This window comes from Ascidia mentula, chromosome 5 (assembly GCF_947561715.1).
Source record: "Ascidia mentula chromosome 5, kaAscMent1.1, whole genome shotgun sequence".
NCBI lineage: Eukaryota > Metazoa > Chordata > Ascidiacea > Phlebobranchia > Ascidiidae > Ascidia > Ascidia mentula.
Window position 1 is genome coordinate 9,057,953 of NC_138570.1, and position 18,065 is coordinate 9,076,017.

Genomic DNA, 18,065 nt, shown 5'->3' on the forward strand with positions numbered 1-18,065 from the left:
AATATTTTAGTTTTAAAATTATAAAGCAAATATCATAAATGTAGTCCTAATGATAACATTTGTTTAGCGTATTAGGTGAATCGAAGAAAAGATAATTTAACCAGCAACGAATTAAAATTAAAGTATGAACATATTTATTAAAAAAAAAGAAAAATTGTAGCACGATTAACATAAAAGTGCACCGTGAATGCATTAATAGCAAACAATACAAATTTCTCTACCATGCGACTGGTCAGACAACCGCCTTTATCAATTACCATGTCTAGAAACGAGTTCACTGAACTTTGTTTTGACATGTAAATGCAGTTCGGCCTTCTTCTTATTGGGTATTTCCCGAAATAGTGAATTTAACTTTACGTAACGATGATTTGCAATATTATTTTTGTGTCATGTCATAGTGGCTCTAGTTTCGTGTTAAAAATTAAATCGAGTTAACTTTTAAGTAATTATTACTAAGTCAAAATGATTTTAACACGATTATTTGACATATTCTTTTATGTTGTCGGTCGTACATCCGCATTACCTAGAACAGGGTTTCTCACACTAGTGTGCCGCGAAAGTTTCGTCAACTAACAATAAGGCCGGGTCCACACTCACGCTTTGCGCCGGCGGATTCTTTGTTTGTTTCATTATACGCCGGCGTGCGGGCGTACGCTCGGGACATTGAAACAAACAAAGAATCCGCCGACGCAAAGCGTGAGTGTGGACCCGGCCTAAGTTATGAAATATTTCGTTATACGTTGTATAAAGGCGCAAATATGAGATCAACCGCTTTAAGGTAATACATACAAACGTTTGTATTTTACCACTTTATAATTATTACTGAAATAGCGCTCTTTTGGAAACGTACGACCTAAAAGTTACTATTGTGAATAGTGATGTCCCAACTCCCAATAAAGTGGATTGGGCCCTAAAATTTGGTGCCCTGCTAACAAATGCTGGGGATCAAAGTGTGCCGTGACTCCAAAAACTTTGAAAGCCACTGACCAAGAATGTGGAACGGAAAGTTTGAAATCAGAAATATATACACAGTAAACTAATTATAATTAAAAAAAATGTAAAAAATTAGCCGAAAAGGGCCACATGGATGTCATATGAACAGTCTTCTAGCTGCACCACCCGGATGTTATTTAAAATAGTCCTCTAGCTCCACCACGCGGATGTTATTTAAAATAGTCCTCTAGCTCCACCACGCGGATGTTATTTAAAATAATCCTCTAGCTCTACCACGCGGATGCTATTTAAAATAGTCCTCTAGCTCTACCACGCGGATGGTATTTAAAATAGTCCTCTAGCTCCACCACCCGGATGCTATTTAAAAAAGTCCTCTAGCTCTACCACGCGGATGGTATTTAAAATAGTCCTCTAGCTCTACCACGCGGATGCTATTTAAAATAGTCCTCTAGCTATACCACGCGGATGCTATTTAAAATAGTCCTCTAGCTCTACCACGCGGATGCTGTTTAAAATAGTCCTCTAGCTCCACCACGCGGATGGTATTTAAAATAGTCCTCTAGCTCTACCACGCGGATGCTATTTAAAATAGTCCTCTAGCTATACCACCCGGATGGTATTTAAAATAGTCCTCTAGCTCTACCACGCGGATGCTATTTAAAATAGTCCTCTAGCTCTACCACGCGGATGGTATTTAAAATAGTCCTCTAGCTCTACCACGCGGATGGTATTTAAAATAGTCCTCTAGCTCCACCACGCGGATGTTATTTAAAATAATCCTCTAGCTCTACCACGCGGATGCTATTTAAAATAGTCCTCTAGCTCTACCACGCGGATGGTATTTAAAATAGTCCTCTAGCTCCACCACCCGGATGCTATTTAAAAAAGTCCTCTAGCTCTACCACGCGGATGGTATTTAAAATAGTCCTCTAGCTCTACCACGCGGATGCTATTTAAAATAGTCCTCTAGCTATACCACGCGGATGGTATTTAAAATAGTCCTCTAGCTCTACCACGCGGATGCTGTTTAAAATAGTCCTCTAGCTCCACCACGCGGATGGTATTTAAAATAGTCCTCTAGCTCTACCACGCGGATGCTATTTAAAATAGTCCTCTAGCTATACCACCCGGATGGTATTTAAAATAGTCCTCTAGCTCTACCACGCGGATGCTATTTAAAATAGTCCTCTAGCTCTACCACGCGGATGGTATTTAAAATAGTCCTCTAGCTCTACCACGCGGATGCTATTTAAAATAGTCCTCTAGCTCTACCACCCGGATGGTATTTAAAATAGTCCTCTAGCTCTACCACGCGGATGCTATTTAAAATAGTCCTCTAGCTCTACCACCCGGATGGTATTTAAAATAGTCCTCTAGCTCTACCACGCGGATGCTATTTAAAATAGTCCTCTAGCTCTACCACGCGGATGGTATTTAAAATAGTCCTCTAGCTATACCACGCGGATGGTATTTAAAATAGTCCTCTAGCTATACCACGCGGATGGTATTTAAAATAGTCCTCTAGCTCTACCACGCGGATGGTATTTAAAATAGTCCTCTAGCTATACCACGCGGATGGTATTTAAAATAGTCCTCTAGCTCTACCACGCGGATGCTATTTAACATAGTCCTCTAGCTATACCACCCGGATGGTATTTAAAATAGTCCTCTAGCTCTACCACGCGGATGCTATTTAAAATAGTCCTCTAGCTCTACCACGCGGATGGTATTTAAAATAGTCCTCTAGCTCTACCACGCGGATGCTATTTAAAATAGTCCTCTAGCTCTACCACCCGGATGGTATTTAAAATAGTCCTCTAGCTCTACCACGCGGATGCTATTTAAAATAGTCCTCTAGCTCTACCACCCGGATGGTATTTAAAATAGTCCTCTAGCTCTACCACGCGGATGGTATTTAAAATAGTCCTCTAGCTCTACCACGCGGATGGTATTTAAAATAGTCCTCTAGCTATACCACGCGGATGGTATTTAAAATAGTCCTCTAGCTCCACCACGCGGATGCTATTTAAAATAGTCCTTTAGCTCTACCACCCGGATGGTATTTAAAATAGTCCTCTAGTTCCACCACGCGGATGCTATTTAAAATAGTCCTCTAGCTCCACCACGCGGATGCTATTTTAACGACACTTGCTTTTATCAGGTGCGTCGTCGCAGTCAATTATTCCGTCACAAACATGTTTCCAATCGATGGAAATCTTGCCATCACTATAGCAGTAGTTTTAGCTCTGCATACCTAGGAATGTTGGTTGCCTACAGGTTGTATGCTGAATCCCATCAAGAGATAAACACATATGTGTACAATCACTGCTATATTGCCACTTGTGTTTCAAATTGTCATGTCACATCACATTATTAGAGGTTTTCGCTCATACGTGTCGTATGTGATGACCACATTTCCTTGTTTAAGAGAGTAAGAGATATGTATATTCGGAAAACACTTCTCAGTGCTCATATATGGGCATAATCATAAGTTGTGAATCACTGCGACTATACCGTGGGAAAAGGGACAACGCAGTGGCAAAGTAATTGTTTTTCGAACCAATTGAACAAAAGTTTCCTGACCTCAAACTTTTCTAGTCTTACTATAACAAACTACAAAACACAAAAAGATTTTTGAATCAATTCTTGAAATCGCTTTCCTATACATTTTGGCTCTAACCTTTTCGCTGATATAACCATTACATCGGCAACAAAAGTCACATTTATTCTCTCCTGTCACACATGGCAACAAAGCAGACCCAACGTGGTATAATCTTATCTGATGCAGTAAATCTTCCGTTGCCAGATCGGTCCTTTATTTTAACTCAGTATATTGCTTTTCACTCAGTATAGAAGTTTTTTGGTGCATTCTCGAAAGATGGCGAAAAAAAATCGCTTTCAAGACGACGAAATGCATGTTAATGATGCAGACCAATAGCACTGCTTCGTGTGTATGGCTCCTCCTTTACAATTGCAAACAACCCTTGATCGAACTGATGAGCTTCGGGTAAACGACTGTCTTCCAACTCTCGAATGTGCTGCTGGTTTCGTAAAGTTTCGCTGAAATCGGGCAAATTTGACGCATTCCACTGGCCCTCTTGATTTTGTTTGTCCTTCAAATATGAACAAGGTTGAAGTGCTAATAATAATCTGGTATTGTGTCGAGTTTGTCATGGAATTGTTGTTACCATGCACGATCATTCAACTCTACGGTTAGGAATGTATGGTACCGCAATATTGGATGCTAGCCATTTTTTCTTAATGATGAATTTTTGCAACTTTTATACCTGCGCGTATAGACATTGCTTTATTTTGAGAAGTCCTACGCGTATTTGTATGCGATTAAATCACATGATTAAGGTTTTCATCATAACAATAACAATGTATTTTTGCATACATCCCAACTAGTTACAACTAACTTCTGTTTCCACTTGAATTTGTGGAAGGTTTCTGACAAGATTTCGGCGTGGTTCTGGGTTGGGACGCGCCACCCCACTTGGAAGTTTAAGCTTAAATCTGCCTGCACCAAAACAGAATGTTAAAGTCGACAGACAAACAAGAACTGTTTCTTTATTTGCAAAAACAGTTTTACTTGTTTTTTGAGGTTTGTCCTGGCGCACATCGTGAACTTGAAGGGCGCAGGTCAGGTTGCTCAAGGACTTTGAACGCCTTCTCAACTTTCTCTGTTTGAAATTATCATTCGTCACCTGGCTCCGAGTTTCTATACAGTCAGTGGTTTTCGGCACTGCAAAAAGTGTGTAAAAACATGAAGTTGAACAACTTGACTTTCGCTATTCAATTTCATTGGCTATATGTGTATAAAGGTGTTCACATCACTTGTCAAGACACTGTTTTTGCTTCATAGGGTCACTACCAAACTATCCACGGACAAAAAAACAACAAGGTCCCACGCCCATGTTGCCAAAAAGACTAAAAATATCTTGTTCTGTAGTATATGTTAGGTTTATCTGGGCGGTAAAAACTAACGCCCATGTTTACCTTGTATTTTTTTGGCGTCTTTCTTTTGGACCCTACGACCTGGGAAAGTACCGAATCTGCTCGTGACCGTCGACTTAATGGGAGATGCACGTATTGCGCCCCAGGGCGTCATATACCCCCCAGTTGTGCTCTTATCTGAGGCCGACGTGGATACACTTGACTCGTTGGCGCTGCTTCTTGTATCGTACTTAACACGCTTGCCACAAGTCTTCGGATTCTTCTGAGGATTTGAGCTCCCGTACCTCATTTCTTCCTCAGTTTCCTGCTTGCGTTTCAAGTTCCGCTTGTTGTGTTTGTCGTCCTTCAATTCCTCCAGCAGTTTCCATTGATGGTTGAAGAACTCGTGAAGCGGAAGTCCGTTAGCGTGAAACTCAGTGTCTACATTCAATAATAAGATGATATATGTTATGGCAGTTCAGTGAATATTATGGCTCTTTTTGCACAAATACCAAATATTTTTAGACTCAGGAATGTAGGGTATAATGATGGTGCGGAAATGGTCGCTCACCTGACGTGGATGTGGTTTCCAACCATATTTTTGCAGTATCGAAAACACTTTTTTCGATTTTAATAATTTTCTTTCTCAACTGCTTCCGCTCTTTTTCTTCCAACAAAAGCTTGCCGCCTTTTTAACACAAACCTTAGTAATAAACTAGGTAATCAATGAGATTATGCAAACTCTAATATGCGACGACGTAAATGTTTAGGACGAGCGTATACATTATACCTCGGTTTCGCAAACGGTTCGGATCATTCGTTTTGACTTCGAGTTCGGTTATCCTGTCAAAAGCTTCTTTCCAAGCATTCAGTTTCTTCACGACGTGGTCTCTGTCTCTCAACAGAATTCGGGCGTCTTTGATTTGCGATTCCAACCGGAGTAGAACTTCTTCTCGGTCCACTTGATTCTATACGTGGGTGGAAAAGATATATACGGCAATGTAGACCGACTTTCGGACAAATTGCAATGAAATTTTAAGATAAAATCGATATCACAAACCATTACGACTTGCACCACTTGCTCCTCGTCGCTGGAATCCAGCAAGAAGCCTTCTAGTCTCAGATCGTGTAAAGTTTTATTGGCTTTCGCTGTCAATTGGGAAATGTTGGCACTCCAAACCGACTGTAATTTTGATTTCTCCTGTTTGAGCAATTGCATTTCAGCCGTGGATATCTGGAATGAACGATCGACTAAACAAATCAAATTCCCACTTGTAAAAAGTGAAATATATGTCCTTTTCTACACAAACATGTGCTTAACCGCTCTTGCTGGTCTTGCTACAACTGAACATATGCTTTAACTTCTATTTATATACAAAGCACGTTTAATTACGTTTGCTTATACATATAAAAGTAATTATTAACCCATTTAACTATAAATATTTTACTTTTTTACTTGGTCAAGAAAATTGAAATATTTCCTCCGGAACTGTGTTGTTTCGACGATGTCCACATCCAACTTGTTCCACAAATCTTCGATGTCGCAAACAATTTGTCGGGCAACCGAAACTTGGTACTGCATTTCAATTGTCTCCTCGAAATGTTTAATTTTCTGTAGATTTTCCTCGGAAAGAGCAAAGGGCGGCTCCTCGCTTTTAACAACTAAACAAATGAATTCGCTCGGGTCGAAACCGATTTCGTCAAGTTTTTTGCAGATTTTTACTCGGAGCAAAGTGTATTCCTGCAATCTAAAACGAACAAATCAATTAAATTGTATCTAAAATGAACACAGATTTCATTCAAAAAGCATACACTTATCGTCGTGTCTATTTCATTGTATTTAGTTACGTTATAACAAAGCCTTGTTAACACAAAACCTATACAACCAAATTGTCCCGCATGTATATGAGGTATTAGGGATGTGGGCTGAATGATTCGTACCTTTGTTCTGCTTGGGCAAGCATTTTGCGGTTTCGTTCACTGACCAGCTTAATTTTCTCATCTAAAGTCGCATTGATGAAAATTGAGGCGATGGACAGAGGTTTGCAGTTAAGCCGAATGCACAGTCGATCCTCCTCCGCCAAAAGCGATTCTAGGGCTTGTTTTTTCAATTTTTTCATTTCGTGCAGTCTGAGCACTTCCTTCCTGGCATTTTTCTCCTATTGCAATATACGTAACAGTTTATTGCACTTTTTCGGTTTTTTGCACATACCAATTCACAACAGAAAAACTATCTCGATCTAAACAAACACAGGTTAAAGAAGCAATTGCTTTTACACATACTTACTCTGAGATACAAGCTTCCCGCCCGCATTCCGGGTACGCTCACACAACTCGCCTCAAGCAGGACTGACGTTTCGGTGCAATCTTGGTTTAAACCTAATTCTTTCCGCAAAGAAAATATCTCCTCTTTGAAACGGTTGTAGTTTTCTTGTACAGTTTGCTTCAAGTGTTCCTCCTCGTCCAACATATTTTCCATGAGGTCGACAATGTGTTCGCAAACCTTGTCGCTTCTTTGGGCCACCTGGCATGTCCAAATTGTAGGCCTATCACCTTCTTTTTAACTCTTAAGCGATTTTTGCAGCAGGCTATCTTTTAAATACTGGGTTTGGGTTATGTTCTGATAACAAAGTGGTTTATGCAAACCTGGATATCTAAAGTAAAGTATTAAGCATATTTACCTGCTGTTCCGATATTCCAAGATCGTTCCAAACATCTTCAAGTTTGTTTAAATAACTTTTTATGATGTTGTGAATGGACAGTTCGATCGGCTGAGTTCGGCGAGACATTTTTCACTTAAACACACCCACGTCAACAAACAACTTTTTGCAAAACAACGTTGCTGCATGTGTTGAAAGGTTCAATCCAAAGAGACTGTTTTTTAGGTGTTAGTTGCGACGTCGACTACAGATAACACCAATTCCAGATAAGAGAGAATTAGAGTGTTTCGAAAAAGACGGTTCAACATGTTTTGGTGCTGTTATGAGTCACGAAAGGTAATGGATCACCTGGTGTAAAAATTTACGCTCAGTTTTCTTAAATTCTTGCGTTTGGTTTCTTGTATGTGATCCATTTTTTATCGGTGCACGGGCTGCTCTTGTATTGAAACAACGCATAACAAAATCGCCTCGACAAGCAACTAAGTTTTTTTTTAATAAATGCAATTATTCTTTTCTAAATGGTCCAGAATAATAAAAATTTTCAATTTAAAATGCGTCATCAGCTATTTTGTTTTTAAAATAAATTTTGTAACCACCATCGGCAGCAAAGAAAATACAAGGTCGTCGGTATCCATAACAACAAGTGCAGCAATTGTGTTTCTAATTGACTGGTGTCTGCAAACAAAAGTCTACTTGAGTAGATCAACTGCGTTAATTAATTGGAAGGTAAACTAGTTCGAACCAATATAAAAACACGTTTCAAATCTACTTCACGTATTTTGTTAAGCGGACTTTTGACCAGTCAGTTGCGACTTGTGGTTGCTGTACCAGAGATTTTTCAATTTACGCGGAGGATTTTTGGGTGAACACTAATTTTGCGGATAATGCTCGGTCTAACCAACGTTATTGGTTGATTATCTGCGCGACATGCCTAAAAAAATTTTAATGTGTTTATGTCCTCCACGCAACTTTTTTTCCATTCTGGTAGCTGTGGAGTTATTAGCCTACCTACTTTACATAGGCTATGATTGTAAATATAAATTAGGGAAAATAAATATATTATTGTGTTTAGAATGCATTGTTATTAGTATAGTGTTAAATGAAACTGTAGAGTCACATCAACTTGCTTCTAAAAGTACAAAATGGGTTGCGTAAATAGTAAAAATGGTAAGTTAATTGTGATTTTATGCTAAAATTTTGCTCCATTACTAATTACTTTTATTTCAAACCACAGGGGTTACAATTACATCATCAAGGTTGGTTTTATTACATCTTTGTTTAACTGCTTGTGTAAATATGTTTACTATATTTTGATTTTTGCAGCAAATTGGGATCTAACTATCCTGATCTCACCAAGCACAACAACCATATGGCAAAATGCCTTACTCCGAAACTGTACAATGAACTGTGTTCGAAGGTGACTGCCTCTGGGGTTACCCTAGAACACTGCATCCAAACTGGTTCGTAATTTTAATGATTATGTATGAACAAGTTGTATACAAAGATATGACCACAAAATTTTGTATACGTTTACTTTCAGGTGTTGACAATCCTGGCCATCCATTTATTATGACTGTGGGTGCGGTTGCTGGTGATGAAGAGTCTTACAAACTATTTGCTCCATTGTTTGACAAGATTATAAGTGCCCGACATGGAGGATATGGTAAATATACAACTATGACAATATATAACATACTAAAAATATAATAAACTGACATAATGTGTTGTATTGAATTTAGATAAGAAGCAACTTCACAAAACGGACCTAAATCCCGAGCATTTGATTGGTGGTGATAACTTAGACCCTAACTATGTTTTGTCATCACGAGTAAGAACTGGCCGCAGCATTACTGGATATGCTTTGCCTCCTTGCTGCAATCGTGCAGACCGGCGTGAGGTACATAAAAAATAGCTGCAGAAAAAGCTTGATATGTTTGTTATAAATTGAAAATGCACTGTTTATATATGCAACAAACATTTAAAAATGTAAAGAATTTTTTAGGATTTGTATTTTCTTCAAATAAAAGTTCTGTGAGCTACTTGTTTTCACCTACCAAACTTAACGTACTTTATTGTAAAGGTGGAAAAAATCCTTTGCGAGGCCCTGGATTCTCTTGATGGACCTTTCAAGGGACAGTATTATCCCTTGACTGGCATGACCGACGAAACACAGGAAAAGTTAATTGCAGACCATTTCCTCTTCGATAAACCAGTTTCTCCACTTCTGCTTGCTTCAAGAATGGCCCGTGATTGGCCAGAAAGCAGAGGAATCTGGTAAATGGAAATTGACTAATTTGGATGATCTGCTTTAAACTTATTCATTGTATAATCAGGCACAACCAGGAGAAGAACTTCCTTGTCTGGGTGAACGAGGAAGATCACAGTCGTGTGATCTCAATGGAAAAGGGTGGAAACATGAGGAGGGTGTTTACTCGCTTCTGTGAGGGCCTGAAAAAGGTGGAGGATGCCATCACTGCTAACGGTTCTGGATTTATGTGGAACGAACACCTTGGTTTCATCTTGACATGTCCCTCCAACTTGGGAACTGGTTTACGTGGCGGAGTGCATCTGAAGGTTAATGAAATGTATAAAAAAAGACAATGCAAAATAACTATATTTGCAACTTTTTTGTAGATCCCACTCATGGCACAACACCCAAAATTTGGTGACATTCTTGAGAAACTGCGATTGCAAAAGAGAGGCACTGGTGGGGTGGACACAGCTTCCACCGATGGAACATTTGACATTTCCAACTCTGACAGGTAAATTTGTGTACCTTGTTTTTACTACTATGCATTTTGGGAAATTTGCGCTTGGGACATAATTTGTGATCCAAGTTTTTCATAACATTGTGCCACGTTGATTTTATGAAAGGTTGGGATCATCTGAAGTGGAACAGGTTCAGTGTGTCGTAGATGGCGTCAATTTGCTGATCAAGATGGAAAAGCGACTTGAAGCCGGTATGTTTGTTGAAATGCAATTACTGAATAATAAATATATGTATGTACCAGTGTTTTTATGCATTTTATTGTATATTGTGATGGCATGGGAAACTGTTGTCAACGATTGCTTTAAATGCTTAGGTGATGAGATTGATGACTTGATTCCATCTGACAAGAAAGCTGCAGAAGATGATGGCAACTTTCCTGATCTTTCAGCACACAACAACTGGATGGCAAAATGCCTCACACCTGCCATCTATAATAAACTCAAGGACAGGAAAACACCAAGTGGTTTTACTCTTGATGGATGCATACAAACTGGTCAGCAAACAGTGTATTTCTGGAATTGATATATATATATATTAAAGATTCGCTTATGGGATATTATTGTAGGGATGCAGGTTTATGGTTATAACAAATTAACTAAAGTACAAAAGCATTGTATGCAATAAACATGTATGAAATGAATACCAATAGAAAACTCAATTACACCCTGTAAAACACATGATTAAGAGTGTCCATTTCAATGAACAGGTGTTGATAATCCCGGGCATCCGTTTATTATGACTGTTGGAATGGTGGCTGGTGATGAGGAAAGTTATTCAACATTCTCTGAGCTCTTCGACCCAGTCATCAGCGGAAGACATGGGGGGTAAGCTTGCGCATTGCCTTAAAAAACTGTCCAAAAAAATATCTTTAAAGTGGTTCTAACGTGTCTATGGCGACAGTGTTTATTTTTCGCTATGGCAACACCAACCAGCCTTAACTTTCATGAAGTTTGTTGAGTGACGTTGAAGTTTGTTCAGCTCCTACCTCTCACAGTGAACTTTCAACATTTCTTGTGTGCCACACCTAAAATACCCATGCGACTCAATAAACACAACACGTTGTCAAACATTGCAAAGGTATTCGCCTACCGCGAAACACCGAACCGACCTCGACCCGGCAAATTTGCGTGGAGGCGACAACCTGGACGCGAACTACGTCTTGTCATCGCGGGTCCGAACCGGTAAGTGCAAACCTTGACGCATTATGGAAAGTGCTAAAGCGCGTAGAGTTAAAAGTTATAGATTGTAAAATGATTGTGAAATGTTTTTGCTGCCGTCTTCATAACTTTTTTTGAACTTTAGCAACGCAATTTGGGTGACCTTTTGTTGTTTTTATATTTCCCAATGCTTCGTTTTGCCCAAACGAACCAACAATAAAAGCGCTCATAAATTTTGCAAAAGTTAAGCTAATTGAACTACTGTGCGAGCTTCTGGCAAATTTGACGGCCTATTTAAAAAAGTTGTAAAACGTTCGACGCCGACGGGCGGTCGGAACACCAACAATGGACTCCCTGTGCTTGCCAGGTCGAAGTATTCGGACACTCGCTCTCCCTCCATGGTGTTCTCGCGGCGAAAGAAGAAAGATCGAATCGATTGTGTCTCAGGCTCTATCCTCACTCGATGGTCCTCTCAAGGTTTTGGCATAATTTCTTTACCTTTGTAAATAGTTTATCTAATATGCGTGGCCAATCACGAAGTGTTTTGCATTTTCATATTAATTGGATTTACTCCAGTGGTAAATCCAGTTCCAACCGGCGACGCACTCAACCCTGGCAAAAACGATAAACGTTGACATTTTAGAGATAATTATAGTGTCAACAGTTTTTTAGAGATTCCTTTGCGCAATTTGATAATTTGTTGTTTTTCTATCAGTGCAATAGCTGATACATCACGCAGTTCGTCATGTAAAACTCGTGCAAGGCCTCCAAGTAAGCTTGTGACGCCCCAACCACAATAAAACACGCACCATTTGAATACATCTGGCTTCCAAAATCCAAAAAAGGGTTTTTGCTAACAATGGATTTACAAAAGGTTTATTAATCCCCAAACACATTGATCTTGCAGGGTACTTACTATCCTTTGACTGGTATGTCCGAGGAAACACAAGACAAACTGATTGAAGATCACTTCTTGTTCGACAAACCGGTCTCACCTCTTCTCACAAGCTCAGGGATGGCCAGAGATTGGCCAGACGCGCGTGGTATTTGGTAAGTTGGAGAAACAATTAGATACAATATATTTCATTATATAAGCCACATTAAATTGTGTTTTGAATATCGCGCCAGTCACATATGAAATCACAGTAAACCACTTTATTCCACAGGCACAACGACGCTAAAAACTTTCTGGTTTGGGTCAACGAAGAAGATCACATGCGTATTATTTCAATGGAGAAAGGCGGCAACATGCGTGCAGTGTTTGAAAGATTTTGCCAAGGACTCAAACAGGTAAACCTTTTTCAAACATAACGAGCTAGGCGTGATACTCGTCAATGCGGAAACTGCGTTGTATTAAACAGGCGTTGTTTTGAAAAGGCGAGAAAGGTGTAATGTGATACAGTGTTGTACATCTTCATACAGGTTGAAGATTCGATCCAGAGCAACGGTCACTCATTCATGTGGAACCAACACCTGGGTTTCGTCCTGACCTGTCCGTCCAACCTTGGCACTGGGTTGCGTGGAGGTGAGTGGTCGTTTAACACAAATGACATTTGTTTACTATATGTGAAATTAAATGCTTTATTTTTTAATTTATATCAGTAGACCCATATAGGTCATTTGATAATCCCATTCCATTACAAACTATTGTTTTTGTTTAATTCCTTTTTATTCAGATTAAACTGCACCAACACACAACTATTAAAGTTCTAGCTGCATTACAGCTGTGCCTAAATTATATCAGTAAACATTGTAAGGTTCCGAATGAAATAGGGGAGACGTTTGCGTGAATTCCATCCTGATTTTTTTAAACCTTATTGTTGCGCTTCCAGGAGTTCATTTGAAGATACCTCTTCTGTGCAAGCATAAGAAGTTCGAGAACATTCTCGATCTCCTGAGACTGCAGAAACGCGGCACGGGAGGGGTTGACACAGCTTCAACCGACGGCACTTTTGACATTTCCAACTCGGACAGGTTAACCAATTGTTACTCTTGATTAACTTTGTTTCAAAAAGTTCCAACTCATTTTAAATTTCAGACTTGGGTCATCCGAGGTGGAACAAGTCCAGTGCGTTATCGACGGCGTCGAAACCCTGATAGAGATGGAAAAGCGACTTGAGAAGAACTCATCCATCGACGACCTCATTCCTAAAACAAAGAAGCAATTCGCAGCAAGCGAAGACAAACAAGTTGCCAAGGTATTTCTCTCGCGGTGCGAAATTCATTTGACTTGCGTCAAAAAAGAAAATTACCAAAAGCACTGACTATAAACGAACCCAATCATACAGTATTCACATGTACAAGCACTTCACAACTATCGCATTAACAGTGGAATCACGCATATCTCTCTTTTACATATCAGGTGGAAGTGAAACATTCGTTCGATAATTTCCCGGACCTGTCCCAGCATAACAACTGGATGGCCAAATGCCTCACCAAGGAAATTTTTGCCGCCATTGAACACAAAACAACCAGCACCGGTGAGACGCCACATTTTGAATATCAACAAATGTCAGGCGAAAGCCCGTTTTGCGAAATTTGCTTAAAAAAATTGTGCAGGTTGTACTTTGGATAGTTGCATTCAGACTGGCGTGGATAATCCTGGACACCCGTTCATATTCACCGTCGGACTGACTGCAGGCGACGAAGAGTGCTACGACGTGTTCAAGGAACTTTTCGAACCGGTTATTTCCGGTATGTTCCGCTTTTTTGATGTGTACGCAAACTGGATTTATTACTTTGGGTCAGCCTGAGTTAAACCGTATTAAGCAACTCTTTAATTTAACACACCTTTTAGTTGAGCCAATAACGCCACAAACCCGTTCATAATAACGTTACCTGATGGTCTTGTTTTTTGCTTGAGTCAGATTGCTTCCACCTTGGATCTCCGGGCCTGTGTCATCTTGCTTTTATCACAATACATGAGAATGTGCTGTAAACTGCAGGCAACGAGGGATTCTTGCTTAAACACAAACGTTTCTTTTGTTTTTCCCAGGACGCCACAATGGTTACCCGGCCGACGGCAAACACAAGACCGACTTGGTCGCTGCGAACTTGCGTGGAGGAGTGTTTGACGAGAACTTCGTGCTCTCAAGTCGCGTTCGCACTGGACGAAGCATTCGCGGCCTCTCTCTCCCTCCATGGTGCTCACGTGCTGAAAGAAGAGCCGTCGAGAAGTTATCCCGCAACGCGCTGCAGCAGTAAGCTTGCCATTGGTCGTTGTTATAGACCCGCATGTTGTCGTAAAGAACATTATTATCCTCTTATATGTTCATGAAACATACACATATAATGGTCGGCAGAACTTATGTGTTAAAGACAACTTACAAAATGATATTGCGACGGGGGTAAAAGTAAAACTATGAAGTTTATGATGCAATGTGGGACGCATCTGGCGAATTCCGATCGCTTTCTGTAGACCAATCTTCGCGCGCTAAACGACCTGCACGCTTTGTCTTGTGTTCCAAGCGCTCATTAAACAATCAACCTATGATATATACAGACTGAGCGGTGATCTAAAGGGCCAGTATTACCCACTGGGCGAGATGACCGAAGCACAACAAGATCAACTTATTGCCGATCACTTCTTGTTCGACAAACCCGTGTCTCCACTCCTCACCAGCGCAGGTCTGAACGCATGACATTACTTTCCTGTTGTGAAAACAAACGCCAAACATTCATTATATGATCAGCACCTGTAGTACAAGCCATACAAGGTCTGTTTCTGGTTTTATCTTATTGTAATAACGTTGCAGGCATGGCACGTGACTGGCCGGATGCACGCGGCATATGGCACAACGACCAGAAGAACTTTCTCGTGTGGGTTAACGAGGAGGATCACCTGCGTCTGATTTCTATGGAAAAGGGCGGGAACATGAGAGCCGTTTTCGAAAGGTTTGTTTATCAACAATAGAACAGAGGTCAAATAAAAACATGTACTTGAGCAAAATCTGACTACCGGTACTGTGCATTCAAACATTCGAAAATTATTTCGTGGTTAGGTTTTGCCGTGGCGCCCAGGAAGTGGAACAGGCACTCCAGAAGAACGGCAAGTCGTTTATGTGGAATGAGCATCTGGGTTACGTACTTACCTGCCCTTCCAACCTTGGAACAGGCCTGAGGGGTGGCGTCCACGTTAAGCTGCCGCTGCTAAGCAAGGACAAACGGTTTGTTAAGCTCTGTCGCTAACTCTAATGTTACGTTGTTCCGTCGTATTGTCGAAACGCGATCCGAGTTCTGGCCAATTCACCCCCGTGTAACTGGTGTAGCGTTACGAGTCCTCCGGGCTTCGAATATTTATAGTACTTCGTTTTGTCAGTTACGATCACGTCGGTCGCAATAAGCCCGCTCGTATCTATTGGTTGTTGGTAAACTGCAAAGCACAGGAACGTACGTGCGGTTTTATTTTATATGATTTCGTCAAGTCCGTTTGTGGGTTTGGGTTTGTAGTAAGGTCCATGCATAGCTTATCAAAAATGTCACTTCATGCAACCATAGCAAGAACTGGAGCAAAGACATAACTTTATAGATACTGTGTATCAGCACACAACATTTTCTCATTTTGGTGTTTCAGCCAAACCAACTTTGCAGGTTGTCTTTAAAACCACCATGTTTTCGTATGTAGCTTTAATGACATACTGGAAAGTCTGCGCCTCCAGAAACGTGGAACTGGTGGTGTTGATACTGCCTCCGACGACGGCACTTTCGACATATCCAACCTTGACCGGTAATGATTTTAAACTTATGGCGTTCTTGACTTTTTTCTCGTTTACCCCTTGCGCTGGTTTTGAGGACAAAATTGAAGCCCGCTCTGTTTTCTGGCAATAATGCTTAATTATACCTTCTTCGTCAGAGACTTGTTAAAAGCGTGTCATTGGCATTTGTGCGTTACATTATGAAACGAATATGGACCAAATTACATGAATCGTCTAGCATTTCGAAAGAATTTGGACTGAAAATGTTTTTTTTTAATTTATGCCAATTTACATTTTCCCTAAATGGTAAATTTACCTGCGCTCGACAACTTTTGCTCTTAATCTTCTATGATTGAATTTGCAATACACCAGAGTTTTAATGAAAAAATGAATGCTCAAATGTTTCCCAATAGATAAGGCTGCTTCAGTACGGGTCCGCTAATAATATCTTTTGACTCCGTTGTTAAAACTCAACCTGTTCGTTTAGACTTGGATCGTCCGAAGTCGAGCAGGTCCAGTGTGTGGTGGATGGTGTAGATCTTCTTGTACAGATGGAGAAGAAGTTGATGGCAGGAGAAGACATTGCTGATATTATCCCGGCCAAGAAGTAGCTCGTTCCTCTTCCATGTCCTTGTCATATTGTGTATACATGTGTGTGTGTGTTTGTTTACAGTGTTCACCATGAAAATTGCAGAGATTGTATTTAATTTGCTCGAATTTTAACAAAAGTCACAGACCAACTGGCCCTTTTAGGCGCCCTGCCTATTTCTGCATGAGATCTTAGCCTTTTTACACTCGCAAAAGTTCCTTAAGCCAAATTTTTTTACCTTCGTATTTTGCGTAGAGACGGTTTTTGAAACCCACATTCTAGTGTTAGATGCCAACTGCTTGCGATTTTCTTTCCGCTTTTGCCTATCTGCGCTTCCCAGTATAAAGCTGTGTTTTACCAATGTAGTGTTTATTGAAGTTAGACTTTGCCGACATCCGTGTTATCTGTTAAGTAGTTTTTTTTTGCCTTTTAACAACCTTTTTTCCAGATTTTAGCCATTGGACCCGTTCGCCATGAGATGATTGGATTGTTGTACAATGTTTCTGTTTTAGGGTTTTGTGTTGCTTTCTATATAGTTGCTTTGTTTGAATGTTAAATAATAAATATAAATTTTGATGTAGATTCTTATTCTTTTGTACTTATGGATATAACTGAAAGGAAAGACCCATAAAAGTCATAGTGCAGTGTACGTTTAAATTTATGGCTAGTTTAAAACATGGTATGGTCTAATAATCACAAACTTAAAACCGGGTTTTTGTTGGAGACTTTAGGAGCAAACGGCAACTTACAAAGTGAGTAAGGTAGCAACATTAGTCAAATACACGGACCAGCTTCTTGCACTGCTGATAAGCATTGTGTTCGATTTGATTGCTTCATTGTATCAGGCATTATAATTTTCTGGTATTTATATTTAAGATATGCGATATAGTTCAATGCAGTTTTACCAAAAACGCACAAATTTGTGAATCGCATGGTTTCCAAACTTCTTCCATTTGTAAAAGTTATGTTACATTTTAAACAAACAAATCTTCACACAGGCATCCGTCCCTTGCGTTGTGATCTTGGGTATTTTATATTCCATTAACAGTGTGCCCAGTATGGAAATTCCCAGACTGCACGCAAGATACTCTTGACATGTTATTTCGGTTACTCATCTAATATTGAATGACTGTAATTAAAGTTCCCGGATAAAGCGACCAAAAGCTGTATGGGATCAGCTTAACACGCAATTAATTGCGCCTCGAAACCATTTTAATAAAACAAACAAATTTTGGAACAAAACAATTTGTACAGAAGAATTAGTTTGTGAAGATTAAGATGATAGATTTTAATGTAGGCCACCTC

At 39.9% G+C, this 18,065-nt stretch overlaps 2 protein-coding genes across 2 annotated transcripts; one reads left to right on the forward strand and one right to left on the reverse strand.

Annotated features, from left to right (window-relative positions):
• Window positions 1-3,872: 3,872 nt before the first annotated feature.
• Window positions 3,873-7,679, reverse strand: LOC145902849 (protein regulator of cytokinesis 1-like). Its single transcript, XM_082990945.1, has 11 exons — window positions 7,572-7,679; window positions 7,178-7,414; window positions 6,832-7,049; window positions 6,347-6,638; window positions 5,960-6,124; window positions 5,681-5,858; window positions 5,462-5,578; window positions 4,954-5,331; window positions 4,547-4,699; window positions 4,386-4,474; window positions 3,873-4,067 (listed from the first exon to the last, which is right to left on the reverse strand). The coding sequence occupies exons 1-11, from the start codon at window positions 7,677-7,679 to the stop codon at window positions 3,873-3,875; spliced, it is 2,130 nt and encodes a 709-aa protein (XP_082847071.1).
• Window positions 7,680-8,620: 941 nt separating this feature from the next.
• On the forward strand, window positions 8,621-17,334 carry LOC145902516 (creatine kinase, flagellar-like). Its single transcript, XM_082990523.1, has 26 exons — window positions 8,621-8,717; window positions 8,785-8,806; window positions 8,874-9,010; window positions 9,091-9,213; window positions 9,290-9,447; window positions 9,631-9,824; window positions 9,884-10,124; window positions 10,185-10,312; window positions 10,425-10,510; window positions 10,634-10,813; window positions 11,027-11,144; window positions 11,398-11,501; window positions 11,845-11,954; window positions 12,385-12,527; window positions 12,644-12,767; window positions 12,900-13,002; window positions 13,310-13,451; window positions 13,516-13,675; window positions 13,840-13,957; window positions 14,037-14,171; window positions 14,473-14,677; window positions 14,980-15,104; window positions 15,233-15,371; window positions 15,479-15,643; window positions 16,102-16,203; window positions 16,659-17,334. Exons 1-26 carry the CDS (start codon window positions 8,693-8,695, stop codon window positions 16,780-16,782), a joined length of 3,411 nt encoding a protein of 1,136 aa, XP_082846649.1. The 5' UTR covers window positions 8,621-8,692; the 3' UTR covers window positions 16,783-17,334.
• The last annotated feature ends 731 nt before the right edge of the window (window positions 17,335-18,065 follow it).

Bases quoted from the DNA above. Each gene is read 5' to 3' on its own strand.
- LOC145902849 (XM_082990945.1), bottom strand. From the start codon at position 7,679: ATGTCTCGCCGAACTCAGCCGATCGAACTGTCCATTCACAACATCATA. The intron at 5,579-5,680 runs GTATAATGTATA...TGTGTTAAAAAG, and splicing joins GAACCGTTTGCGAAACCGAG to GCGGCAAGCTTTTGTTGGAA. The intron at 4,068-4,385 runs GTGGAAACAGAA...TCATATTTGAAG, and splicing joins GAAACCTTCCACAAATTCAA to GACAAACAAAATCAAGAGGG.
- LOC145902516 (XM_082990523.1), top strand. From the start codon at position 8,693: ATGGGTTGCGTAAATAGTAAAAATG. The intron at 9,825-9,883 runs GTAAATGGAAAT...TTGTATAATCAG, and splicing joins CCAGAAAGCAGAGGAATCTG to GCACAACCAGGAGAAGAACT. The intron at 11,502-11,844 runs GTAAGTGCAAAC...TGTGCTTGCCAG, and splicing joins GTCATCGCGGGTCCGAACCG to GTCGAAGTATTCGGACACTC.